At 46.1% G+C, this 18,532-nt stretch overlaps 1 protein-coding gene across 20 annotated transcripts in view; it reads right to left on the bottom strand.

The window, feature by feature from the left end:
- The window catches only part of foxp1b (forkhead box P1b), a 739,458-nt gene that overhangs the window by 171,041 nt on the left and 549,885 nt on the right, over positions 1–18,532 (bottom strand). For all 20 annotated transcript variants that reach the window (XR_011934140.1, XM_072472250.1, XM_072472248.1 and 17 more), the window contains one exon: positions 11,462–11,551. Coding sequence is in view for 19 of the 20 variants with exons in the window: in XM_072472250.1 (XP_072328351.1) it covers positions 11,462–11,551 (90 nt within the window). In the remaining variant the exon portion in view is untranslated. The remainder of the gene's footprint in view (positions 1–11,461; positions 11,552–18,532) is intronic.

Raw genomic sequence — 18,532 nt, 5'->3', positions numbered from 1 at the left:
ATCCTATTGTGACGAGGTTGGGGGAATTTCATACACTTATGGGCAGATCATGTCAATGGAAGCTGCTCTGCTAGAGTGGGTGAGGGCAGTGGGAGGAGGTGCTGGGGCCCATTCTTGATGAGTATGTGTGGACTGAATCACTTTGTTGGGCAATTGCCACCTCCTCATGTGCACAGCTCAGCCTGATTCAGCTTAAGGTGACACATAGCGCTCACCTAATTAAGGTTAGGATGAGTGGGTTCTTTGAACTGGAGAACAGGTGTGAGTGGTGCTCTCGTGGGCCCAGCAATCACACTCGCGTGTTCTGGTCGAAGGATGGTAAGCTTTTGGGTCTCCTTCTTTCACACCATGTTGGGGATTCTTAACATTGATCTGGAGCTTTGTCCGTTGGTGGCCATATACGGGGTGGCGGACCCGCCCGGGCTGCAGACCGGGGTAAAGGCAGATGTTCTTGCCTACATCCCAGAGATGGGATGGAGATCTTCCGCTCGCCCAGTGCCTTGGCCTGATTGGGTGACCTCCTAGAATTTCTATATTTGGAAAAGGTCAAGTACACCGTTAGGAGATCGGTGCAGGGCTTCTACCTGAGTGGCTGCCAATCATCTCCTACTTTAAAGGATTAGTCACCATCAGCTGTTAGAATGGGGGGTGGTTATTATTATTGTTGGGGTAGTAATTTTTGTTGGGCTAGCGAAGATCGGTTGGGGTTTCTTGATGTTTTAAAAAAATATATATATTGTTACTATGACACTTTAATGTATCGGAGCTGCTTTCTGGGCTGTTTGGTACATCAATGAAAACATTTTAACAAGGCTACCGGTGGCGACCATGAAGTGAGTGATCACACATTTGGCAGCTCCCTCTCATAGTGGTCTTTGTGCGTCCTTTAAGGCTGATTGTTGCAGAGAATTTGTAGAGAAACAGTGTAGAAGCAAGAACAGAAGCAAGGTACCCCCAGTTTATGGAGCTGCGGCCAGAAGTCAGCGGAAAAGAACGAACCAGGCGGTGGTGGCGAGTGAGGAACGGAGATGGAGATGGTGTGGATGAACAGGGTCGGACCCCGGCAGCTCAGTAGTTGATGGAGCAGTTGGTGAGCTTCTGAAATGAGGAGTTCACCCAATAATGGAAGGTGAGTGCGGCGGACCTGGCCTGGGCGGTGGACTCGATCAAGGCGGTGGTTGACCACGTGGAGACGAAACCGGCGGCCCAGGGTCAGGCGACCCAGAGGTTGAAGGATCTGGCGGGGGAGCATGAGGGCCAGTCCACCTCTGGCAGCAGAGATTGGGATGCTGCGTAACCAGCAGAAGAGGCTCCTGGAAAAAGTGGAGGACCTGGAAAATCATTCTCTGAGGCAGAATATTCGGATCGTGAGTCTGCCAGAGGGAATCGAAGAATCGGACGCTGGTGCGTATGTGGGGAAGATGTTTGAGAAGCTGTTTGGGGAAGGTGCGTTTGATCGACCGCTGGAGGTGGATCGGGCCCACAGGGCACTGATGTGCAAGCCCTAGGGGGGTGAGCCGTCGAGGGCGATTACATCGGTTCCTGGACAATAAACGCATAATGAGCTGGGCCAGTCAGACGAGGCGAGTACGTGGGAGGATGTTGAGATACGGGTGTATCAGGACCTGGGAGCAGAGCTCACAAAGAGGAGGGCGAGCTTTAATAAGGTCAAGTCGGCCCTGTACAAAAAGGGCGTAAGGTTCGGACCACTGTACCCGGCCCGCCTATGGGTGACCTATGGGGGTCGGGAGTGGTACTTTGGCTCTTGGAGGAGGCAGTGGACTTCATGAAGGAGAATAGACTGACAGGAGAAGGAGGATCTTGAACTTTGACTGAGGGGAACTGAACTATGTTTTGTAAAACTTTGGATCTGTTTGAACTTATTTTGGGGATTTTGCTTGTTTCTTGCCGTTTTTTGTTGTTTGGTTTGGGGTGAGGCTGGTATCTAGTAATTTGTAAAGGGAGGAGGGGTGGGTCTTTGTGCTCGGACCTTGGGAGGGATTGTTTGTTCATTTTTGCTTCTTGCCTTTGTTTCGACTATTTGCACTAAGAGCGAGTGGGAGGGGAACCAGTGGGGGGTTAGATGCTAGACTCCATGGGCGGGGCTACCAAGCTAGTTGGGAGGGCTAGTTCACGGAAGCAAAATGGGGGGTGAGCTGAAGACCTGGGAGTGGGAGGGGGAAACTCGTCTGGTGACGGGGAGGGGACTTTCAAAGTGGAAGAGGAGGAGGGTTGATGACAGTGGTTGCCCGAGGGCGGGCAGGGGGGGTTGCGAGACATGGGCCGCAAACTGGCCTAGGAGAGGTTATGGCTGATCGGCTGGTCATGTGGAACGTTTGAGGACTGAATGGCCAGTCAAAAGGACGCCATGTGTGTTCGCGCACTTGAGGCAACTGAAGGTGGACGTGGCCATGTTGCAGGGGACACATTTGAAGGTGGAAGGATCAGATTAGGTTGAGGAAGGGATGGGTTGGGCAGGTGTTTCATTCTGGAATGGACTTTAAAACGAAGGGGGTGGCAACCCTGATCAATAAATGGGTGGCGTTCGAGGTGGGGAAGATAGAGGCGGACCCGGGGGGTAGATATGTTATAGTTAGTGGGAAGTTGGAGGGAATGGCCATGATATTGGTAAATATAGAGGCCCCCCAAAAAAGGAAAAAAAAAGTTTTAATAAAAACATATCTTTTTAAAAAAAGGATGGGACCAATTAGGGACTGAATTTTTTTTTTTTTTTTTTTGTGGGGGCAGAGGGCACAGCTGAGGTATGAAATGAGTACCTTTTATCTTCCTTCACAAAGAGAATGCTGCGAATAGAGCAGTAACTGAGGAGGCAGTAGAGATATTGGATAAGATAAATTCAGCAGGCAGTGGAGCAAAGTAGGTGAATCAAAGTAAGTGGGTGTAGCAGCGAGTGAGCAAATCAAGGAAGTTGCATACATCGTAAGCACTATCAAGAGTTTCAAAGAAAATTCTTAAATGACAAGAATACAGCTTCTCGTGTTTACAGGATTGACCTTGAGTTTAATTAATTGTGTGAAGGAAAACATAAAAGTTATGGAAATTTGCAATAGGCAAAATCAATTTCAAAATTTTAATAAAATAAAATGAGCATTATTCGAACATCAGGAGGCTTTTTTAATTGTGCTTCTGATCTAAACAATTAAAATGGCGTTAAAGTATTTAAAGGGTAAATAATCAAAATAGACAGTCCCGAGATGTGACGATCTCCATAAAAAAATTGTGCAGCCATTTAAAATCGTCTATGCATTAAGTGGTGTAAAAGAATGATTCATGCGTTCAATGTAATAAGAAATTTGTGACAAAAACAGCAAGGTTGTAAATCAATTTAATGAGAAGCAGATTTGCTAAGAACTATTAGTTATATCAAGCTTATCGAAAACAACACCCACAAAACAACATTCCCCCGCATGTAGAAGAATAGTGCGCTCAACAGTGCCATTTGTGGGAAGAAATGTACAATCAGAAAATGGAATGCAGACACATGCAAATGATAATAGTAAACTGATGATCAATTAGCAGAAAATTTGCAGAAGCTTTCATTATTTAACCATATACTGCAAATAAAATTCTGTGTATTGAGTCAAAACAAGAAAAAACAGATATAACTGTATTAGTCAACACTTCTTCCTACCCCAAGTAGAAATAAAGTAAAGCTGCTGATTAAGGTATTATCTCTCATATTGGTGACAGTTTAGAGACATGATAATCTTGATAAATGTGATTTTAAAATACTCCAGTCAAATTTTGGAAATTAGTCACATATGGACAGTTCTTAACTTGCTTAATTTCAAAAGAAATTCTTCATAAAACATTTCTGAAAATAGGGTAACCAATGGCTGGGATTCTCCATTCTTCACCCCTGAGATCGGGAATCCCGATGGGACAGATTGGAGCATTGGCCAAAAAACAGGATCGTCGCCAGGCGGCAAACCCGTTGCCGGTCTCCACCCTGCGCCTGCTGGAACATGCAAAGTGCTAATTTGTATGCAGTGACATGCAATTAACAGGCTTGAAGCATGGTTCTCCTCCTCCCAGCATGTTGCTCCTACAGTGGGAAATCCACAAGCGGACTTTGGTGTAAGCATGGTAGGATCCGAGGGGGTCAAGGGGTCATCCAATTGTTAATGTATGCCTCTGCTGCTTCTAGGCTGTAGAGGGGTGTTCCCCAAGGGTCCTTGGGGGTTGGGCGAGCTTGGGCTGTGGGTGAGGGCTTGACCCCGTGACCCTCACCCTGGTTGGGGGGGCCTCGTGTCTGGACTCCCCCTTCCAGCCCTATGTATTCTGAAGATCACCTTTGGCATGATGATCTCAGGCAGTTCACTGTTTAACAGCATCATTCTGGTCAGACTTTTTAAACTCTAAATTGGCCTTCTTGCCCGAACTGCTCTGCCTGACCACTGATGAGCAGTTCAGGCAGTCCAGTGAAGAATCAACGCAAGAACACTTCCCCATTCCTAACATCTGCTCCCTCAGCCCTATGCCTTTGAATCTGCAGATGTTTGAAGTGTTAGAGCCCTCCTGGAAAGCCCCCAATCACTTGAAAGAGCTTGAAAGTTCCTGAGATCTTTTGAAATGCTAAGCATCCATTCAATATCACAGAACAGTACCTTTCACTAGCCTGTGATTGACAGTTTAATGGTTCAGACACAGCTGCTAGGAGATTGTTTCACTATCTTTCCCTTCACACTTGAATGCATCTCAAGTACCCTCCATTGATCTTAACCAGAATGTTTTTCAACACTCTTGTTATGCTTGACAGCTCCTAACCACTTCAACAATGCTAAGTACTTTCTGTAGTCACAAGTGGAAGTGAAACCACTAAGCTGCTTTGAAGTGGTCAGCAGCTGTCAATCATAACAAGAGTGTTTAAAAACATTTGGTTCGGATCAATGAAGGGTTTGAGATTCATTCAAGCGTGAAGAGAAAGATAAATAAACAAACCCCTAGAAGCTGTGTCTGAACTATTAGCTGCCAATCTCAGGCTAGTGAAATTGAAAGGATGCTTGGCATTACAAAGGATCTTGGTGATTTAAAGCCTTTGCAAGTGTTGAGGACTTTAGAGGAAGACTCTGCCACTTCAAAAAGCTGTGGATTCAAAGACATAGGTCTGAGGGAGCAGATGTTAAGAAAGGGAAAGTGCTTCTGCATTGATTCTTCACTGGACTGCTCATCAGTTGTCAAGCAGAGCCCTTCAGGTTGAGGTGGCCACTTCAGAGTTTAAAAAGACTGATCATAATGGTGCTGTTGAACAGAGGGATGCCTGAGATCACCACACAAGGGTGATCTTCAGGCTGCACAGGGCTGGAAGGGGTAGTCCAGACACAGGACTCTCGTCCCAGAGTCAAGTCTTCGCCCGTGCCCACCCAACACCCAGGATCCTTTGGGAACCCCCCTTGCAGCCTTGCAGCAACAGAGGGGCAGATTAGCAATGGGATGACCCCTTGACCAAGCCTCGGGGTCCATCACACCAGGCTAGGGTGTAACTGCAGGGTGTCAGTGTCATGGTGTCAGGGGGGGTGGTGCACCATTGGCAATGCCAAGGGCATAGGACTGAAGAGCAGGGTGGATGAAGTGGGGAGCTGGTCACCCTCATGCATGCGTGGTGTGTACTTGATCAGTAATTACCCGTTATTCCCTGGTTGGGGGGGTGGGTGTGGATGTCCCTCTGTGTTGACAGAAGGTGGGTTTACATTTGCGCTGTGACATTTGCGGGGAGTGGGTCATGCCGTTCGACTGTGGCTTTAGAACATCTGTTCTAAATGGCAGCCCGAGGAAGAGAATGATGGGACTCCAATGCACTTGCCACTCTGCACATATTTGCATGGCAAAGGACTGTGAATCGCATCTGAGCACCACTTCTAGTGGCCGCGGGGTCTAGTCTCGATTCTCCGCTGCAGGAGCTCTTAAGACTCCGGAACAGAGAATCCTGGCTAATATCAAATGAGATTCACCTCCCTTCCAAGTAAGACAAGGACGTTGTAGAAGCTCAATACCAATGTTGGCAATTACTCTCCCACTCAAACCTATTTTTTGAAGAAAATTTGTTTATAGGTCTGGTATTGTGCATGTCCACTGATTTTATTTTAAAATAAAATATATAGGGGGGGATTTTCAGCAACCCCCTGTGGCATGTTTCTCGTCGGCTCACCACTGGCCGTGGCAGGATTTTCTGGTCCCACCATTGCTAATGTGATTTCCCACTGAATCCGCCCACCACTGCGAGGAAACCGGCAGCGGGGGTTCGCTGTCTGCGGAAGGTCCCGCTGGCGAGAACGGCTAGAAAATCCCCCCCCATAGTAAATCACATTTTTAATGAAGAAAAAAACAATCAAAACAGCAGTGGTGAGCTCGGACGTTTGTATTTATGCATACAAACACACACTTTCCACATTACTCTTTTGAAAAGGACCTAGTTAAAATCCCGTTGACTTTTTTCAAGAGAATAACATGATATATCAAACGTAGTGGAAGAGAAAGCCTTCAGCTTAATGGTGACATTCCCAACTCCAAGAAAGAAGGTGAAAGGTACGATCACCATCCAAGCAGCCTCAGTAAGTGGCTCTATGATATGTATCTAAATATTGGGTTGACAGCTGGTTACTTGCATTTGATGGATTAGTGTGCTCCCCCCCCCCCCCCCCCCCCCCAAAAACCATCACCACCACCAATCCCCACCCCTATCCTAAAAGATAGGTGGCATTCTTTAGCCTGGATTCTTGAAAGCTGCTTCCAAAGAGGAAAGTTATTTTTAAATGGCTTAGCTGAATACTCCACAACAAAACTGTGGGACAATGCTTGCCCAAATCCTGACTGCCTTCCTTCCTCCCACACTGCAGAATTATCTGATGCCCTCAGCTGGAGTCCCAGTCAGTTCACTTTGTATTCCCTCCCACCATCGACTGGCAAACTTCTTTTGGGGTTGAGACTGGTGCTCACCAATAATATCCTAATGAGGCTGACAGACTCATCTATACTGCAGCTGGAACATGTCCCAATCCAACTTCTAGTTAATTGTGATTTCAGTTAGGATTTGACCGAGTGCAGAATTCAATAAATAGATGGACATGACATTCATATTTATCAGTATCGAGGTGAGGAGTCTTTGGGGGGAGGGGTGGAAGCAGGACAAGGAAAGGAACAGCAGAACAAATGCCCAAGCATAAGTGACAATGTTGGCCACAATACAGACGGAACTTTTAAACAGATTTCCTACAATAATTATCTGATTGATGGAAAGATAACAGAGTGCTGCAACTACAATGAATGGAAGGAAATTATCTAACATGCATAAACTAACATAATTCATAACAAACTATGACGATGTTATCTAAATTATGCCTAGCCATTCTGGAAAGTCAATTATCGTATTAGCTACACTGGTTAAACATCTTTTTGCCGATGGACTGTATCTTAGATTATATGCTTTTAGACAATTCAGTATTCATCTAGATTGACTGCCAGATTCTGGTCCCACTTAATACATTTGTCTATCGGAAAACTCAAACCACAGATTTACAAATGAAAAGCCAGGATATAAAATGTACAGGACCCATTGTCAGAGAAAGAATTTGAAAGCACCAAACATGCTGCCAAACTGTACTCCCCACCCAATTATCAAACACAGGATACAACCAAGTTTGTTTACATCTAACAATTGAAAGCATATAAAAAAGGTCCCTGACAGCTCCGTTGTCAGGTCAATAATCAGTGTTGAAATTCTGAAATAGCCAGATAAACTTGAACCTCACTTCCCTCCCACAAATAAGTGTCAAAGGTCTACTTTCCTTCCCTGGGTTACTCCCCATTCGTCTGATGTAAATTGTCAGCTGTGCAATGGCTTCATGCGACTTGTAATAATAACACTTTATTTAGATCTACGACAGTATTTTAAACACTTTCAATTTTTTCATATGTTTCCATTCCCATCTGAATCTTGCATTGGCATGTGTTCCATTGGGCATATCTATACTCACATGACACTAATTGTAATAGACCAAATTATAGCTGAATGAGATGTAGCATTATCAAGAAAAACACAGGAGGAATAAACTGGATAGCTCCCAAAAATGGGCTTGGGGATCATGATGCACGATTAACCCTCGCCTGCTGATTGAAATGCAGGCAGCATGCCAACTTCAATTTTGGGCCCCTGCTGATGTGTGCAGCCAGCACTAACTGTGTTGTTCACTGGCTACACACATCAGCAGGAGCCCAAAATTGTAACTTCCTAGCACTTCTTAAAGCCAGCCTGTACTTCTTAATGGGAGGTACAACGTGTCAGATAATTGCGTGAAGATGTCATGCAGGGAGCGAATCTGACCTGGGCAAGAATGGATAAATGGAACCAAGATTTTGCCACGTTGTGCAGAACGTCTTGGTAGAAGAGATGGAAGTAGGAGAGATGGTCTAGATCCACAGGAAGCCAGAAGGCTCACCAGTCATGTGGTCAAAAGGAAATGGAGCACATTGCCATTGAGGTCAATGCCAGTAATCTAGACCCAAGGACCTGGCTGTGGTGGCACAAGAAGATCAATGACTTCAGGTAATTGAACACATCATCAAATGTCACAAGCTATTAACTGCAACTCTTGCCTCAGGCACTCCTCAATTCACCACACCTTCCATCACTCTCATACCAAAAGCCTCTTATCAATCAGAACACATGGCAAATACCTAAAATTCATATGATTCATCGCACCCTCACACGTTGAACAATGCTGCAAGTCTCATAACCACGTCTCACACGTCGCACAAACATTTCAACCATGACAGCCGCGTAATCGAAACGGGTTGCATACCACGCACAGACACACTTGCAGGATAAGTAGTGCACAATCTGAAGCAACAGGAACTAATCGGAGGGGGGTAGGTATGCCTGCATGTTCTAACCCCCACGAAGAAAAGAATGCTGTGGCAAGTGGCAGAGCTGAATCAATTGAAGATGATGGTACTCTCATACCAAATCCTCCGTCTCACATCCCAATTCCCCCTCATCCTCTGACGGAAATATTCCAACCCCCCCCCCCCCCCGCCTCCTCACCTTATCACAAACTTACCCCTGTGTCTGTCTCCTTTTATATACCCAAAAAGTGCAACCTTGGCAAGCAGCCAGGGAATATCAAGAGAGTGATGATGAAGACACATCGTTGCTAAATGTCAAACTCTCAACCACCAGTACAAATAGTAACACAGTACTGTGGGAATGACTAAACCATATGGCCTGCAGTAGTTCAAGAAGGCAGCTCAACACCATCTTCTCAAGGACAATTAGGAATGGGCAATAAATGCCGGCTTAACCAGTGACACCCAGATCCTAGGAAATCCTTTTTTTTTTTGAAAAGCACAAGCAGCTTCTACCAAAAGTTTGAATATTGTAGTAGAAGCTCAGACTGAGGTAATTCAGGGTCAGCCTACTGCCATCATTGCTGTGTTATCAGTGTTCAAAGGGGTTTGCAGGGCATCAGAGCAGCTCAGTAATTTGTCCTCCAACACCATCCTGGGGGAGTGGCGGCAGCTCCATGGAGCACAATCCTCCTGTGGTCCCTGTGAATGACAGCATTAGTGCCCCCACCACTGTCAACCAGCCAGCCTAAATTGCTTCCATCCATGAGAGATGATGCAGTCCACATTCTAGACTGTGAGGACTGAAGTCAACCACTATCTGCAGTCTCCTCCATTGAAAGGCAGCAGCTTTTTGCAGATTGTGTGCAGTCACTGGGGGTAGCAAAGACCACACAGAATACAGGTACCAAGGACAGAATTTTATGCTCCCACCAAGGCAGGTTCTGAGGCTGGGGGGGAGGAACTTACAATTGAATGGACAGGATTTCCCCCGAGATCCTGAATGCGCTAACCCACCCATTAAGGCCCTTAAGTGGCCACTTAATAGCCTTACCCCACCCAGCCTCAAATTTTAGCATGGAAGTAGTGGGTGGAGATTAGGAGGGAAAGTGACATTTATACTTTTCCCTATCTCGGGGGGAGGGGTCGAGGAGGGGAGAAAGTAAGGGAGGGACCTCACTTTGAAGGCCCCCTCAGAGTTGGGGGGCCCTAGTCCCATGGAATGTGGAGCTCCAGGGTCCCGTCCTCCCCTGGTCTACACCCCACGCTATGATCGCCCTCGGGTATCTCCTACCTCTTCAAAGATCCCTGGACTTAATCCCAGCACCAGAGACCCGTGTTCGATTCGGCCTTTGGTGACTGGCTGTGTGGAGTTTGCATGTTCTCCCAGTGTCTGCGTGAGTTTCGTCCTGGTGCTCCGGTTTCTTCCCACAGTCCAAAGATGTGCGGGTCAGGTGGATTGGCCATTCTAAATTGCCCCTTGGTGACCAGCGAGGGTTACGCAGGGTTACGAGGGATAGGGCAGGGGCCTGACTCGGGCGCCCATTCAGAGGGTCGATGCAGACTCGATAGACCGAATAGCCTCCTTCTGCACTGTAGGGATTCTATAATACTTTGAATTAATTGCACACTATTACCTTCGCCAATAAAGTGTTCGGCCCAATTTGCAAAAAAAACTGTCTCCCCAAGCATCAGGTGCCATTTTGGACCCAAATAGCACCTGTTGCTCCAAATATTGGGCATTACCCAGCTGAATTTCACACCCATGGTGCCTTACATTTAAGAAGAATAACATCAACAGTCTTTTTTGTTAGGCTTCAAATATAATGGTAAGGATCTGAAAAAAAAACATCTGATGCCTTTAAAAAGAAAGCTATACAAAGTAACAATAGGGGGTTATGGCTTGTAAACCACAGGAGAAAAACCTAAGTAATTCCTATTCCACTTTTGATGGCTGTTAGAAATTCTATTTAAAAAAGCATCACCAGAAGGAGAAAGCCTCTTGAGGTTACAGCCATTTCCTGTGATCATACATAATGTGCTTCAAAAGTTGGTTTTTTACCAATTCTGTTGATCAATTGCACCTCCTTCAGACTCGCTTTTTTTCTATCATGTTTACATCTGATGTGACTCAATGACAAGTACTGTCTCGGCATGAGAAGTCAGCCTGTCATGTTGATTTATGAGTGCATCAAACTGCGACTTGTCCAAACTGAAGCTCTCAGTTCATTAATTAGAGCATTGTGACTTTGAAGACTACACTCAGACTGTGAGGTTTTAACATTTGCCTTAATATATATGCTCTGAAATGTGTATCTCGAAGGGAAAACTGAAATTCCCTGCCTGTCTTTGAACTTCTTTTGACTACACAATAATCGTTTCTTTGTCCATCATGAAGACTGCATCCCCAAGTCATTAATGCACATTGAACTGCAGTTGATGAGTAAGCCTTTCTGAATTAGAAAATAGAAAGGAAACAAAGCTGAGGCACCACTGGAAAGCCTTCACTGCAGACATATCTCGCAACGTCAGGTCTCTTCTCGTTCTGCCATTTCCATTTTAATTATAGCATATTACTCCTTTCAATATATGTACATACCTCTTTCGTTGGTTTCCCAGCATGTTGTTGCTGCAGAAGCTGAAGATGCAATTGCTCTTGCTGTTTCTTATAAAACTCCTGAAGCTGTTGCTGTTGTGAAAAGGTTATAAAATAATTATATTAGGACAAAATAAATATTTTAAACAGTTTTATTTACCATGGCACACAAGCCTGCAATTTGAAGAGAGGTACACAGTCACGTCCTCTTATCAACACTTGTCCGACCTTTTGAATCAAAACTTGCCAATAAATCCCTGAGTGTATGAACTATTCTTAGCATTATCATTTCAGAACTAATCTTCAAAATGAACTGATGAAAACATGCCATTTTCCACACTAACTAATTAAAATATGGCAAGAAATGACCTTTGTCTATAACACGAAAGCCAAAAAATGTCCTTGCTGAGAATACATGGTTATTCACGGAGCAGTCAATGTAATAATTCATAGGAGTAATTATTAGCAATTTTCTAAACAGGTCACTCAAAAGTGATCCGTAAGCAAGAGCAGTCAACCTCCTCTAATATATCTGGTACAAGGGCATAACACCAGAATTAGTGGCATTATTTCAGGAGCAGACTGACTGGGGGGAAAAAAATGTGAATTCAATTAAAATCTGAATTTGACAAAAGCTCCATTTTCAGACAGAGTTAAGATCAGTTTTAATCAGCGTGGTCCAAACTCTCTCCCTATGAGTGCTGCAGCAGGAAAACATTTCTTACAGGCGAGCTCTTGGAGACTGAAGCTGTCTGAAATGTGTACAACACTCAGGGAAGCGACATCTTGCCCACTCAGTTATCACTACAGAATACATCCCAATAAGAGAAATGTTGCAGATGTGAAGGGCTAACTTAGATGGCCAAGATCAAGCATGGGATCACTTTAAGTTGCGCCAGGGTTCCCAAAGGCACTCGGATGGGTAGCCCTGCAGCCATTTTATGTCCGACTGCTATTAATTGTCTCAGGTCGAGGCGTCCATCCCTATCTAGTGAGAAAGCAGCCAACCAATCAAATGGCCGGCAGCTCTCCGGTCGCAGCAGCAGTGGTGGTCAATGCTAAGACTGCATTCAGTCCCTGTCGGTGATCACTGCTGGAACCAGTTGGGGAGGTAAGGTGGCTCAGTTGGCTGGAAGGCCCGTCCATAATGCATAGTGACGCCAACAGTGCAGGTTTAATTCTCGTACCAGCTGAGGTTATTCATGAAGGCCCTGCCTTCTCAACCTTGCCCCCTGCCTGAGGTGTGGTGACCCTAAGGTTGAATCACCATTAGCCAGTTCTCAAAGGGAAGGACAGCCTGGGACTGTGAGGACACTTGACATTTTAATCTAGTTAGGCAGCATGATGGGAATCTTCACCTATATTCAGAAGGAGGAAAGGCAAATCCAGAAATAGAAGGCAGAAAATTAGTAATCGAGTACAGATGGTCAAAGAAACAAAAGCTATGAAATAAACAACAAAGGAATTGCTCTATGATTGGTGGTAAATACTTCAATACAACGAGAACGAGGCGAGTGAATAAGGCAGATGACCTCTGGGTACAGAGACACTTGGAAGTATACTATCCTAGATGTTACTGAAAAGTGGCTTCACAAAAGGGCAGCAATGCAGCTCATATTACTGGTGACAGGGTTTTTGGGTGGAATTGAAAGGGGATTAAAAAAGGAACAAGGAGCCACAAAATGCTTTTTTAAAAATAAATTTAAAATACCCAATTCTTTTGTTTTCCAATTAAAGGTTAATTTAGGGTGGCCAATCCACCTCCCCTGAACATCTTTGGGTTGTGGATTAGGGTGAGACCCACGCAGACACTGGGAGAATGTGCAAACTCCACACGGACAGTGACCCGGGGCCAGGATCGAACCCGGTCCTTGGCGCCATAAGGTGGCTGTGCTAACCACTACGCCACAGTGCCACCCTAGGAGTCACAAAGTAATTAATGATAGTGAGGAAGATAGACTCTGCTTTCACTGCCTTCGGAGAAGAGCAGACGGAAGAAAGATACAAATAGACAAGTCAGGTGGGTAAAAAAGTGTTAAATTGAATTCAATTTGGAGAAGTGAGGTAATGCATTTGGGAAGGACCAACAAGGCAAGTGGATACAGAATAGGATACGGAATTGTGCGGTAAAGCAGGGGGACCTTGATGTGCATGTATGTAGATTCCTCAAGGTATGAGGACAGATATGCGGACTTACAAATTAGGAGTAGACCACTTGGCCCTTTGAGCTTGCTCTGGCATTCAAGATCATGGCTGAATCGATTGTAACCTCAACTTCACAGTCTCACCTGCCCTCGATAACCTTTCATCCCCATGCTAATCAAGAATCTATCAACCTGTGCCTTAAAATATTCAAAGGCTCTGTTTTCACTGCCTTCTGAGAAGAGAGTTCCAAAGCCTCAGCCCTCAAGAGAAAACATTTCTCCTCATCTTAAATAAGTGACCTCCTAGTTCTAGATTTTCCCACAGGAAGAAAACATTGATCCCCCACATCCACCGTGTCAAGACCTCTCAGGATCTTATGGGTCGGATTCTCCATCCCGGGACGCCCGAAATGTGTTCACCAATTGTGGCGGAGAATCCAGTGTCGGGAGAAATCGGGATCGGCACCCGAACGAGATGCTCCGACCCTGCTGGCGGTGTGAACGAGGTCCACAGTGCACGTTAGCCCGGGGGATGGGGGGAGCGATTTAAATAAATGCAAATTGGTCTTAATGATCCATTTGCATCTATTTAGTGGGCCCGGTGCTCTATGCTCCAGCTTCACATAATTTTCCGGTCCCGCAACCGGGAATCACATGGACACGGATCACTAGTGGTCTCAGCAATCGTGAAACTGACTAGGTCCATCTTGCCAGCACCACGCTGGTAGAGCCCATCTGCGAGCAGCCCCCCCCCCCCCCCCCATCAACTATTCACTGCCTGCCCACATCTCCTCTAGCAGACTCCCCCCACATCAATAATAATAATAATTAGCGTCACAAGCAGGCTTACATTAATACTGCAATGAAGTTACTGCGAAAATCCCCTCGTCGCCACATTCCGGTGCCTGTTAGGGTACACGGAGGGAGAACTCAGAATGTCAAATTCGCCTAACAAGCACGTCTTTCGGGACTTATGGGAGGAAACCGGAGCACCCGGAGGACACCTACGCAGACAACGCGCAAACTCCGCTCAGACAGTGACCCAAGCCAGGAATCGAACACGGGTCCCTGGCACTGTGAGGCATCAGTGCTAACCACTGTACATTCCAAGCACTAAGTGCATTCTAAGCATTCAAGCGTGTAAACTCACTGCACTTACCTCTCTTTGATGTGGTCAATCACTACAAACATCGGAGTTTCAGCACTTAGGCCACTGAAGCATGAAAGAATATGAATGGATCAAGGTTGCAGATGGTCTTTGTAAGCTGGCAATCACAGACCACTACTCTATGAATGGCTTACAGATAATGGATCTGTGAGAACCAGACATAGCTGCTCCCCTTAAGGAATAGACATGAAGGGCTACATGAAGGGCTGCAAGGTAAGTATTAGAGCTATAATACTTCCCACTTCCCTTGTCTGGACTATTCTCTAGTTTCTAAACAGGGGTCCCTTTTCTTGAGGGGGGGAGGGGGAGAATCTGTGTGTGGGGGGAAGGAAAGTTCCGTGTAGGGGGTCGGGTCACCCATGTACTTGGGGGTGGGACACCCAGGCAATCCGTGGAGGGGGAGGTCAGGGCTGATTTGCAGTGCCGGAGGAGGATTCCGGTTGTGGGATTCCCTCATATTCCTCACCATGCCAGAATTTGCACGACGTGGAACATGGAATTGCAACCCGCTTTACGATGGCAAGGGGATCATAAAACTGGTGTAATTCAGTTCCAGTGGGAGAAGGTCTCCCAAATGGAGAATCCCGCCCCATAAGTTTCAATCCATCCGCCTCTTATTCATTTAGACTCCAGTGGATACAAGCCGAACCTGCAATCTTTCCTCAAAAGTCTACCTGTCCATTCCTGGTATTAGTTTAGTAAACCTTCTCTGACTTACTATTTTTAAAACCATTTTCAAAGGGCACCCCAATCCCAAAGTCAGAGTGCAGCTAACCCCCACCACTGCCGGCATCAACCCCCTCTCTCCAAGGATCACTGGCATCGAAGTCTTCCCAAAGGATGCCCCTTCAAGCCAGCATCAGCTTCCCCCTCCATGTACCCAGGACGAGTGACACCCCAGTATCGGGTCGTTAAATAACACCTCCCAACTCATGCACACACTTTTTCATGCCCCCACCCCTCGGCAGTGGCCCCTGGCACTCTAGCAGTGACAAGCTGGCCAGGTTGCCATTGCTAGGGAGTCGGGGAACACTGCCAGGGCACTTCCCTGCCATGTTTCCAACCACCCGGAGGCTGCAATTGCGTCCGAGACCTCCGGCGTGATCATCACGTCTGGTCTCTGGTGGTAGAGACCACTAGTGACTCCCGCTGGCCTCTGCTGTGGCAGTGGGGATGGGGGGGGATAACAGGAGCTGGGAGAACCTGGCTTTAAACAGACCAAGCATATTTAAATGGTTATTTTAAACATGTTAATCTGGTTCACCCTCTCCTGCTATTCTCCCAGCATTGCGGGATGTGCGCCAAGCTTAATGCAGCCAGAAAATTGCCCCAAGAATGTGAGCGATTTACAAGGATGCTGCCACGATTGGAGAATTTTACACATGAGTCAAGAATGGTTAGTCTAAGATTGTTTTATTTGAACAGTGGAGGTTGAGGGGAAATTTAATTGAAGTGATTTAATTGAGGGAGATTTAATTGAGGCATATAAAAGTATGAGGGGCCCAGATAAGAGTGGCTAGGAGGGTATAGATTCAAGTAAATGGTGGAAGGATTAGGCACAAATTGAGGACAGTAGAGGCCTGAAGCTCGCTGCCTGAAAAGGATTTGTAGAGGCGGACACCCTCAAGACATTTTTGAAAATACTTTTGTGTGCACCTGAGGTACCGTACTCCACAGGATTACAGACCAAGAGTTGGAAATGGGATTAGGCTGAATGATTCTTTCTCAGCGATATGGACATGGTGGGTTGGATGTCCATCATGTGCCTTAACTCATTCCAACTTGCATTGTGGATTGCCACAGAATGAAGGCATTGATCTGCATGACTGAGTACCTATGATCATACACCATTCGGATGTTGAGGAAGCAGAATCCCTTTAATTTCTGATACATGGCAGAGTTGACATGCAGCGGCTGCAAAGTGATGCACATGCAGTCAATGGCACCCAGCACCATGGGGAAGCTTACAATCCTAGCAATGCTGTATTCTCTCTGCCTGCTTGTTCTGGGCAAGAGGGAATGAATTATAATTAGCTTCCTTTGAATAGGGAGCCATGGTGACCTCTCTTATGCCACTGTGGATGGTAAACTGTGAGATATTTCAAACATTTCCACCTCTAATGCCTGGAAGGATCCAGAAGCACTAAAATTTCATTGTCACTATTACCTTCAGTCACTGACAATGAGGTCCTTACCCTACTTAAGATTGCAACTGTGGCTACAGCACGTGTCAGATTTCAGTGAAGACATCCTTACTGAAGCGCAGACGTCTTGCACATTGTTCCTAACTGATATCCAGTTGAATAATCTGGGCAGTCAAAGCTTCCTGAGGAAACCCTTTTCTCCCCTTGCAACACTCTGTCCTGCTGTGGTGGCTCTGGTTAATTTGCCAAGTTGTAACATATTCCAAAGAGAAAAGCTACTACTACACCAATGTTGGGAGCAGCTGGTTTCTGCAGAAGTCCTGAAGTCCGCCAAGTCCTTCAGCGTCTGCCACATGACTTCTCTGTAGACATTTTAAACTTTGAACAACTACAGAACGCACCAAACACTTGCAGAATTACCGCAATAGTGAGAAGAAATCACCTAGCAACTAATCTGTCAGAAGCGAATGACCCCTTTAAATAGCAGTGATGGTGGCTTTCTCTCGTGCTGAACATGTGTTCAGCTGCTTGAGATTAAGAGAGGGCACTGGCTGGAGTATTGAGCTCCAAAATGGCACTGCTGATTGCCACCATCGTCTGTCTGCTCTGCATACTTCTGTTGTACATTCACAACACCATTATGGCACCTGGCACAATTCACCAAAAATGCGCAGAGGGACACCAAGACTGGAATTTTCCAGAACTCCCCACAGTTTTTCCTGCAGCGGCCCCAGTAAACCATTGAAATCTCTGATACATGGCAGAGTTGACATGCAAAGTGATGCACATGCAGTCAATGGCACCCAGCACCATGGGGAAGCTTACAATCACATCAATGGGACAGGAAAATCCCACCGGCGTGAAGAGCTGGAAAATTCCAGCTCAAAAAGGTGCACACCATGGGTGAAATTTTCCCTGTATTTGGCAGAATGCGACAGCGGGTGGAAAAAGCAGCACTAATGCCAGTGGCACCTATGGCGACTTTTTCTGACATATCATTGGGAATATATAAAAAATACTTTTAAGCGGGCGGATCCCTCGATGTCATGCTGTGGCTGCGTTTTCGTTTTTTAAAGATTGGTGTCATGATTATGCAGACATGCAGATAATGATATACCTGGCGTCTGATGAGAAGCTGGTTCGTATCCGTGAAGAGACAGCCAAAGACCCCCTCTTGCAGCGTGTCATGCACCACCTCGCCAATGGCTGGCAGAAAGGGCAGTACCCTCAATTTTACAATGTACAGGACGACCTGACGGTGATTGATGGTATCCTCCTCAAGCTGGACCGGATTGTCATTCCACTCTGTCTCCAGAGCTTGGTGCTCCACCAAATCCCTGAGGGACACCTGGGCGTCGAGAAGTGCCAACGCAGAGCCAGGCAGGCTGTCTACTGGCCCGATATTAGCCAGGACATCTTGAACATGGTCCTCAACTGTGCGACCTGTCAACGTTTCCAGCCAGCGCAGAGCAAGGACACGCTCCAGCAGCATGAAATCGAGACCTCCCCGTGGTCCAAGGTTGGCATCGACCTCTTTTGTGCGAATGGCCATGACTACGTGTTGATTATTGACTATTTCTCCAATTACCCTGAAGTCGTGAAGCTCTCAGACCTCACA

The sequence above is a fragment of the Scyliorhinus torazame genome, chromosome 13, assembly GCF_047496885.1.
Source record: "Scyliorhinus torazame isolate Kashiwa2021f chromosome 13, sScyTor2.1, whole genome shotgun sequence".
In the NCBI taxonomy this organism is placed as follows: Eukaryota; Metazoa; Chordata; class Chondrichthyes; order Carcharhiniformes; family Scyliorhinidae; genus Scyliorhinus; species Scyliorhinus torazame.
The sequence above is the reverse complement of the archived record's forward strand: the minus strand, read 5'-3'. Positions and strand labels throughout refer to the sequence as shown.